The following is a 10652-nucleotide window of genomic DNA, read 5'->3' as shown; positions in this document are numbered from 1 at the left end:
CCTTTGAATACAGCTGTGCATATGGGCACTTCAACAGAGCTTCCTGCTGGGCTAAAAGCACTGCTGTTTGTGCACTAGGCCAAGACAGAAAATGTGGGGTGACAGAGTGCATTGGCTGAGCTCAAATGAACCAACAGCAACCTGGGGGTGTCAGGAATGTCTATGGCTCCTGTCCAACACTCCTGCTCACTATGGGTTGTCTTAGAGAACATCTTTCAGAGGCACTAAAATCTGTAGTGAGTGCAAAGTTTTTTCACAAGATTTGCTTTGCATCTATTTATAGGAAGAGTATTTATCGTCCCATCATTTCCTGCAGATCACTTAAGGTGGAACCATGTCCTGGAACTAAAGGAGCATCATTATAAATGCTTGAGTTTCTGAAATGAAATACTTGCCCATTCGCTTCATGATCGACACCCAAATGAATGTTGTCAGCAAGAAAATCTGCTGGGTTTGAAGCTGTGGAAAGATTCTGTTTATTTTAAAGACCCAGATGTGTCTCTCCAAGGCCTAAGTATCACTGAAAAACAGCCACATTCATGAGTCAAGAATGACAACATATTTTATTATCAGGGAAAAAAGCTCCCATTACAGTATGAAACAGCAGACCACACATGGTGATTGCAAAAGCTTACATTTATTAAATGGACAATAACCATGATATATTCATATTGTTGAAAAGGTTAGTTTATCTTTCTTGATAGATCTTATAAATTCTACTTCTACTCTGAGAGAAACAAGCCAGTTTAATATGCCATCTAAGTAGTGCATATTTGCAGAAACCCTCTAACAAAGATACTCCCTACAAGTAGACGCTTTGCAGGTATGCACTTAACGTGAAGTGAAAAAAATGGCTTAATATTGCCCTGTTTGTGTCATTTTAGAGGAAAAAAAACTGTATTATAAAACAGACGAATTCACTGATGGATTATGCTTGTCTGTACAACATTTTGTGGATTTAACAGCTATGTAATATCATTAGTAGTATCTTATATTTTATAATGTGCAATTTAGGGTTAGCGATAAAATGGGTCATGGATATCTGGACAAGTGTGTTGCCAACATCAGTGACAATCTAATGTAGGCATGAGTGGGATGATGGAACTCAATCTCACGGTACAGCTAGTGATGGGAGTATGCAGAGTTTCAATTACGTCATCTTCTATCTTAAGACGATGATGTCATGCCAGTTCCAAACTTGGCGTAAAGAAAATAGGGTCATTCCCACTTTTTGTACAAGAGCCTGAATGAGAGGCAAAGAGAGTCTGTTAAATATTCAACCCTCTTCCATTAGCTTTCCATGGAGAGACAGCTCACACGGCTCACACTGTCAATTTCATAAGACATTAAAGAATGGAGAAGGTTAGAAAGGAGATGAGATGAGAGAAGAGAGCGTGTGATTCGGATGGATGGCGCATCTAGTTTTCAATAATAACACATCTTCCGTAATCCCTCAGTAATGTATGTTTTCCCCTTTCCTCCTAAATTCTGAGGTCACATTTTTTCATCACTAGTAGGGGAGCATCATTTTAAAACAAAGCAGTAATCCTGGAAAGCAACCTTATTACTCCTATTATTGCTGCTTTGAAATCAAGGATGCAAGGTTTCCCGAATCCAGAACATCATGGGCAATATCAGTGTGTTGGGAACATTAATTTAAGAAATCTGTGCCAGCTGTGTGTGTAAAGCTCAGATAAATGCATTGTGTTTCAAGGTTTTATAAGGTTTGGGCAAGAGAAGGGGAGTTGATTGGGTTCTTGCAGGGAGGGATGCTGGGATGAAGGAGGCCAACCTTGGCAAACTCGGTAAGACTTCCCGAATATAACGTAGGCTCTCCTCATTCATTCATTCATTCATTCATTCAAGCAATGAAGATACTGGACAAAAATCCAGGGATCTTTCTTTGTTGTCCAGCTGGTCCCTTAAAAAGCATTTTTTGTCTTAAATCAAATTGCTTAATTGCAATGCAGGGGGTACTTGAGTACAAGCACAAAACAATAAACAAATGTTATCAATACTGACATTCTCCCTGGCGAACACCAGGTTGGCTGGGTGAGGTAAGCCTCTGTGGTATGAGAGTTGGCAAGAGGTTATCTAACACATCTGTGGGGAACAGCTAACTCTAGAGCCGACAAAGTTGAAGAAAACACAAAAACAAGTCATGTTTTACTATTTTATTGGAATTGAAGTATGCAGTTAAAAAAACAACAAAAAAAACTTTCTGGAACAACATTAGGAGTATGATTTCGTGTGAAACCTGGAGAGTCACTTGATTAGATTGACAATTTACAGTATTTCATGAATTATCTTGAAGATCCGCAAGGGGAAAAGGAAAACATTTTGGAGGAACTTTAAAGAAAGTTGTATGACCTTGTATGACCAAGGACTTTGCAAGGAAGACTTTTGTTTAAGCAAGTTTCTGAGACCTGTGGGTGGTGAACACAACCTGAAAGATTTTTGTGACATGGCAGAAGCTTAGGAGTGATCATATGCTGTGTATACATTAGTGTTCTTTGGAAGACCACAAGATTCTATTGGAGTAATGGATTTCCAAGCCTTCTCCCAGGCAGTCTGTCTTTCCATCGAGTCAGATCAGACCACTGCAAACGGCCCTCTATGGACACTGGTCAGATCACTGTAAATGACTATTCCTGCACAAATAGATAATCTACAATACACCCCATTCTTCATTCAGCTGTTGCCTTTCTGAAGTCATTCTTCATTCAACACTTGTCTGTCTAGAGGCCAAACCATTCAGTAACTCCTCCTCTTCTGGGATCTGGTTTCTGCCTCTGACGCTCGTCCTCCATGAACTTCTCCTGCATCTCCTCAACAGAGCCCTCCTCGTGCCTCTTATCCTTCTCAGGAAAGATATCTGGGAACTGGCTTGCTTGCTGCTGAGCCTGTAAGAAAAGCAGGAATTCTTAAAAGTTTAAACAATGACTGTCTGTCATGAACACTGTCAACCGTTGGTTGTTCCAAACTTGTGACTTAGTTTATGGGAACAGCAGTTTTTAAGAATGCTTTATGCTTCCTATTAAAAGTAGTAACTATGAACACTTGTAAAATCTTTAACGCTTAATGTTACTGACAGGAATTGTTAATCCATTCCATTTCACTGGACAGCACACAGTCTCCTTTTCTGGAGCTCATGCTCTCCAACACTGCCTCTGAAAAATACGTTCCTTCTAAAACAATGTCATTTTTTTTTGAGAGAGAGATAGAGAGACAGGAAGGGGGGTAGGCCTTGTGCATGACGACAGAGAGACAATGTGCTAGTGCTCCAAGCCTGTCTCCATACCAGAGATCATCAATATTGTTGCAAAGATAAAACAAGGTGTGGAAACAGCAGGAGGAAACAGGGATTGCAGTGAGTTAACAGCTAATGAAAAGCAGTGCCTTTCTGAAACAAATGCTTCTACTGGGATGATGTATTATTTTGGCTCTATTCTTTGTAACAAATAAAGTAACTTTTAACTGAGCAAAATGACCAAATAGTGGAATATAAAAAAAGAAAAAAAAGTGAAACACTTAAAATCCATGGCTCGTCAGTGGCGCTCCAACGCAAAACCCCACACTATAAACACAAGAGTCGAGCCAAGTGAAAGTACAAGAACCAAACCTATTAGAAACAGTACCTTAGTAACAGAGTACTAAAATGGATGCCAAAAAATGTCTGTTCCTTCACCTGTAGTAAACTCTCCTTGGAAAAACAAAAACCAACAACAACAAAAAAAAACACTATGAGTAAAAAACGGCAGGGGGACCGATTCGAATGACAATCCAAGAGTGGAGTAAAACAGTTCGGACATTCTAGCCCTGATAGAGAAGGGTCTGAAAAAAAAAAAAACAAAAAACAAGTCACCACATGAGTGTCCACCAAAACATTAATGTACCTTAAGCAAGTGCTTTTTTGTTATGGAGCCAGATCAGCCTCAAAAATGATACATTTACAAAACAAAATTGATAAATGCACAGCACAATTTACATTTAAAAAATCTGATTCATAAATTCAAAACACAATTCATAAATAAATTGCTCATAAGTAAAAGCATCAATATTTACCCAAATGCTCACAAAAATGGATCTTACCCAAAAAAAATGAAAATGTTTACACAAATATGTATATATCAAGTTCTTTAATTAATTTTTATCACACATTTATAAATGATGTTACATGTATTTATGGATTCCAATTTACGAATCAGATTTTGTAAAATGTAAATTGTGTTGTGAATTTTGTTTCGTAAATGTATCATTTTTGAGGCTGATCTGGCTCCATATTTTGTTGGCTAGCACTAATGTTTATATAATGCGTATAAACTCTTGTCTCAGGCTATGGCAAACACTTCCGCAGTTTGATTTAAGAGAACAGTATTTTTATTACTTGAACATGTAAACAGCACTGCATATTCATTTTTATTATGTAATAGTAATCGTCTTCAGGAAGAGCATGTAATATATTATCCTGAAAGTGCATCAATGAATCAAATACAAATTGACATGTCCCCTCTCATCTCTGTGCATTAAAAAAGTCAAATTATCGTTGGGGTGGGAAAACTTAGTCATGGAACAAAAATTCATTTTTTTCCAAACATTTTGTTGGGTTCAACCCAAAATCTGTCCCTGTTATACTAACAGTCGTTCCCCTATCACTCTATAATTCAGGCCCTGAACTTACACCATAAACTGTACATTCAGTGGCTTTACATCAGGGATAGATGTGTATTATAAGGCCCTGTGTGCAAGAGAAATTTATATAATTATATTAGGAATTAATGGATGAAATAAACAGTGTCAAAAATATGTAAATGCATTATGGTTTCATTTAAATTTACTAATCAATTTTTTGCACAATGGTTTGTGAAGACAGATGTGTTATTGCTTCTAGTCTCAAGATATTTCATAAAGGGGGTACTTACATTACAGTAGGAACCTGAGTCATTAACATTAACATTTAGGCAGTTAGCAGATGCTTTTATCCAAAACGACTTTTAGTGCATTCAGGTTTTGTTTTATTTTTTACTAATAAAATCAATCAAACAGTGGCTATAGAAAATAAATAAATAAATTTTTCTCTTTTACCCAGCTGTATTTACTTATAAAATTAGAATCACTGAATTGGAAAAATGATCAGCCCCTTTTATCAGTACTTCGTTGAACCACCTTTTTGCTTTACTTACAGCCTTTGGTCTGTTGGGATTAGAGCTTAGATCGGGCCCAACAAATCAAGCCCGACCCTACCCGAGCCCGAGCCCGGCCCAACACGTTCACTGTAATTATGAGCCCGAGCCCGATTTAAACCCGACCATTTTTAATATGTGGGCCATTATAACCAGGGGCGGCGCCAGATTATTATTTCGTTTTTAACGCAGGTGCTGCTGTGCTAGATCATTTAGGCTACGGGGGAGCTGCGCAGTTATATATATATATATATATATATATATATATATATGCGTCCCGCATTTAATGCACGAGACAAAGCCAACACATATGTTGTCACTCCCCATTTTCCTTTAAACTTGCTCAAAGTTAATTCTCCTGTTTAAATTTTTTTCTTTGCTTCTTCAAGCTCCATGTTGCACTTAATCTATTGAATAGTAAAGCACGCACAGCAGGTGTGATGCGTCACGCATGCGAGACTGCGAGTGGACGAGATGCTGCGCATGTCACGTTTCGTGCTTTAGCAAGGGCCCGGCCCGAGGACGGTGGCGGGAAATATCGGCTCGGGCAGAGAGTCTAAGCTCTAGTTGGGATGTGTCTGCGCTAACTTTGCACATCTAGACTTTGCAATATTTGCCCACTCTTCTTTGCAGAACTGCTCAAGTTCAGTTCAATTTGATGGCGACCATTTGTGGACTGCAGTCTTCAAGTCATTCCACAGTTTTTTAGTGGGGATTAAGTCTGTTCTCTGATGAGGCCATGCAAGGACTTTTACCCTTTTACACCTTCAACCACTTTGTGCTCAGTTTTGTTGTGTGTTTTGGGTCACTGTCATTTTGAAAGGTAAACCTTCTTCACATTGTCAACTTTTGTGTCGAGGGCAGCAGATTTTCCTCAAGAATTTGGTGGTATTTTATAAATTGTTCCTTCTACCCTGACAAGTGCTCCAGTCCCTGCTGCAGAGAAACACCCCCAGCACAGTATCTCACCAACTCCATGCTTTACTGGACGAATGCTGTTATTTGGATGGTGAGCTGTATTGTATTTCTGCCAGACATATCGTTTGGAGTTGAGGCCAAATAATTAAATTTTAGGCTCATCTGCCTCAGAATCCTAAAGGTGCATTTTGGCAAAGCTCAGTCTTGCTGCATGTGGCCTTTCTAGAGTTGCTTTATTCTTGCAACCCTCCCATACAAACCACGAATTTGTGATATTGTTGTCACATGCACACAATGATCACTCTTTGTCATAAATTCCTGCAGCTGCTTCAGAGTTGCTGTAGGTCTCATAGTCGCCTCTCTGAGCAGTTTCCTTCTGGCTCTTTCATCCAGTTTGGAGCGATGTCCTAATCTAGGGAGGGCCTGTGTTTTACCAAATACCTACCTTCCACAAATTTTATGTAGCCATCTCCTGACTTGTGCCTGTCTACAGCTTATTTTGACAGTGTCTTACCACCCATAGTTGATTGTTTGCTTCAGCTGCACTACCAAGGACTAAAATACTCCAGGAAAGCTCCTAGACTTGACCACAAGGGAGGAGTCGGGATGTTCTTAATGTGTGCATGTTAATCTCAATAAACTTGCAAATTTGGTGTGACTTTTAAACCACAGTGACCAACAAAATGCTATGTGGATGGATTTGTTTATGTAAAAGTATAATTGTGTTTAAGTGGAATGCAGCCTATGTACAATCCAAAAATTTGTAAAAACAATAGAGACAATGGGACTATTTGGGACTATTGTAGCGTTTCATATTTTGGGACTATTGTAGCATTTCATATTTGATCTCAAGAAACGACAAAAATCATGGGTTTGATTCCCAGGGAACAAAAAAAAAAAAAAAGATTTACTTTGAATGAAAGTCGCTTTGGATAAAATCATGTGCAAATTTGTAAATAAAGCATGTGAAAAAGTTGACTCATGATAGAATGACAGCAATTCATAGTCTCGGAAACCAAAGACAATTACTACTTCTGGAATGGAATGGGACAAATGAGGCAAGTTTGTTCCACAAAGAGCACTGGTCAGTCTGTGTGTCCGAATTTGTTGCTCCCTCGGTGAAAAAGAGCACAGACCAACAGTGCTAATGTAAATCATTTCAGAGACAACGAAGGATTTGGCCAATCTGAGGCCTATCTGGGCCTATGCCAGACTCTCTGTCTGCTCTGCTTCACTCTGATGCCTTGACTGACTCCCAGCAGAGGACCAGCATTTGTGCATAAACACTTCCTTCAGGCATGGGTATAGTGGCCCAGCTGTCAAAACCTGACTGTCTACAAAAATAGAGAACATGATTCATGCAATGCGTTCCTCATGCCAAGTCAGAGCTGCCCTTCCAAACATGTCTGGGGGTCCAGAGCCTTTGTTTCCAATCCACGCTAATGAATCCTCAATGTCAGGGAAAAGTATGCGTAGGGAAAAATTAAACAAAACATATTATATTTCCTCAATGAGGACAGCCATAAGCCAGACGTTTTTGTAACCATTACTGTAAAACAGAAGCAGGTTTCCACTGCAACTGGGGAACTGTTTCTCATATACACTGGTGTAGACAATCGGCTGGCACACAGTCTGGCTTGTTAAATCATTACGGTCAAGCCAAGCAGTCAGTCTAAAAGAAGGGGTGGCAAAGTCTCAGAGCAGTATCAGCCCTCATGTCATTTTAAGCCACTGAGTCACTCGTTCCATGTTTGCAGTGATGACAGTTGTGACCAGTCGACTTGTTCAGACGTGCCCAAGTCCTGGTTATTTTTTGGTTCCCAAGGATATTGGACCTTGTCAACAGCAATCAAAGATAACCCCTACTTTCGCATATAGGGTCCTGAACCTCTCCCTCAATCTCCGATGTACAAAACACACAAAAGAAAAGAAAGGAAAGGAATAGCGAGAGACGGAGATAGAAGCAGGAAAACTGAGAAGGTGGTACCATAACAGGAAAAGCATTACTAGTATCGAAGTAATTTATTTTGAAAATAACAAAATAAAGCTGGGTGGCGCCTGGACATTGAGAGACTGATAAAAATTGTAGTGAGGTTGAAAAAGGTCAGGTACAACAGTGTTTCATGATAATGGGTGTTTGAAGTTATACTAATTGAGAGTGACTTCAGGGAAATGCAAGAAATACAGAGAACACGGCTCAAAGGACAAGGATTGGAGTTGGAGGAAGGGCTTCAATATCATCTTTGCTTGCTTCTGCTGGCTGGTCTCGTAGTGGATGTACACTGGGGAGCTGAGTGTGTGTGTGTGTTTGCTTCAAACAGGATGCCAGAGATCCCACTGGCCTTTCCATTATTCATGCAGAGCTTCTTTCATCCGAACACAGCCTTACAAAAGTTCTTGAGGTGGATGAAATACTGTACATTTGCAATTTGAAATTGTAGTTAACCTTTTAGTTAACCTTTTAAGTGCCATCCCCATTTTTGAATATAGATATGAAACTGCACTATTCAAACTTAAACTGTTATAATTCAAGGATGCTTTGGAATACAGAACTAAGGTTGGACTCTTTTTTTAAGAAGACAATCTGCAGATTGTTGCAGTAGTGGAATCATTTCAAAATATTAAAGGGTCAAGAAGAAGAAGAAGAAGAAGAAGAAGAAGAAGAAGCTCCTTGTTTACATCGTGACGTCAGACAACGATCAGTTTGAAGTGGTCGAATCGGAGTATCTCTTGACTTCCCTGTCGACATAGTGACGCCAGACTACGATCTCTGACTGCAGATCAGTAAAGCATGTGTGTGTGTGTGTGTGTGTGTGGGTGTGTGTGTGTGTGTGTGTGTGTGTGTGTGTGTGTGTGTGTGTATATATATATATATATATATACAGTATATATATATATATACAGTATATATATATATACTGTATATATATATAGGAGAAATGCTAAGTCTATTAATGTTGACTTATGCTGGTGACCTTAACTGTCTTTGAGGACACCAGATATAGGACAGTTTTACTGACAGCTTATGAATTTGATGATGGTTGGAAAAATAGTGTTCTGAAATTGGACTGTAATTTGTTATTATGCCTTAACTGCTTCTGTTTACATGGTGTAAATATGTCCTTCTACACCTATGACCAACACTTCCAAGTTAAATTACCCAGTCCTAATTCTGCGAACGCAGTTAAGCGGCAAGTTTTTGTTTATTTACTTTTACTTTTGCCTGGAAATATTCACCCTAATCCTGAACCTGGCTCTTTGAGTACTCCAAATGAGTTTAAATCTAGATCTGATATTGGTTTTATTCATTTAAATAAAATGACTCTCGTCTTACTTGAACAGCATCTCTCTGCCATTGAATTTAATGAGATACTCTTAGTTGGGGATTTTAATTGGGATTGGTTAACTCCTGCCGCAGATCATTTTAAATCCTTTTGTAACACTTTAAACCTAACACAACTAAGCGACAGTCCCACTCGGCTAAATCTCAAATGTTTAGAAAAATCAACTTTATTAGATCTTTTTTTGACTAATGCACCCCATAAGTATACTGATATAGGTGTTTTTGCCAACGATGTTAGTGATCACTGTGTCATAGGTGCTGTGAGGAATACCAAACGTCCAAAATTTAACCTCAAATTCTAGTTGTTAGAAACAGAAAACATTTTGTTGAACAAGCATTTCATCATGATTTGTATTTATTTGATTGAAGTCGTATTAATTTAATGATATAGAGTTAGCTTGGAATTTTTTTCATAGTGCCTTCATGCAACTGACAAATAAGCATGCCCCAATGCGAAAAATAAGAGTGAAGGCCCAAAACAATCCTTGGTTTACACCAGAATTAGCCAAGCTTCTGCAGGATAGAAATGCAGTTTGGGCCAAAGCCAGACGCACAAAAGCGGAGTCAGACTGGCTTCACTTTAGGAAGCTGAGAAACCTCTGTACTTCACAGATTAAAAAAAAAAGCCCAAATCAGATTTCTATTTACTCGAAACATCACAAAATATAAATAATCTGGTTAAGTTTTGGAACATGGTTAAATCACTGTCGCAAGCCGACAATACAGAAATTAGCAAAATTAATACCAAAAAACGGCCACCTGATAACAGAGAAGACCACTATTTTAGATATTTTTAATGAACATTTCACTTCATCAGGTTCCTTATTTGAGTCTCAACCACCTTCCTGCTCTTTGTTTAATCTGCTCACTGCATCCTTAACTGATACTTCATGTAATTTAACTACACAAAAATTTGATTTCATTCAGTTTTCTGTTTCCGATGTTCATAAAGCTCTTACCCAGATAGATCCAAAAAACCCCGCAGGGCCTGATAAGCTGGAACCTTTTTATCTAAAGGTAGCAGCAGATTTTATTTCTGAACCTTTAGCACATTTATTTAAGCTTTCCATCTCTTCGTGTGAACTTACAAGGATCTGGAAGACTGCCTTCATTTCTCCTCTATTTAAAGGGGGTGACCCATTGCATTTAAATAACTATAGGCCAATATCTAAATTGTGTGTCTTATCTAAACTATTAGAGAAACTAGT

At 38.6% G+C, this 10652-nt stretch overlaps 1 protein-coding gene across 1 annotated transcript in view; it reads right to left on the bottom strand.

The window, feature by feature from the left end:
• Window positions 1-2159: 2159 nt before the first annotated feature.
• The window catches only part of mrpl23 (mitochondrial ribosomal protein L23), a 29527-nt gene continuing 21034 nt past the window's right edge, over window positions 2160-10652 (bottom strand). Inside the window, exon 5 of the mRNA XM_059546703.1 lies at window positions 2160-2903. Within this exon, the coding sequence (XP_059402686.1) occupies window positions 2739-2903 (165 nt within the window). The 3' untranslated portion in view covers window positions 2160-2738. The remainder of the gene's footprint in view (window positions 2904-10652) is intronic.

Source organism: Carassius carassius, chromosome 50 (genome assembly GCF_963082965.1).
Source record: "Carassius carassius chromosome 50, fCarCar2.1, whole genome shotgun sequence".
Lineage (NCBI taxonomy): Eukaryota > Metazoa > Chordata > Actinopteri > Cypriniformes > Cyprinidae > Carassius > Carassius carassius.
The sequence above is the reverse complement of the archived record's forward strand: the minus strand, read 5'-3'. Positions and strand labels throughout refer to the sequence as shown.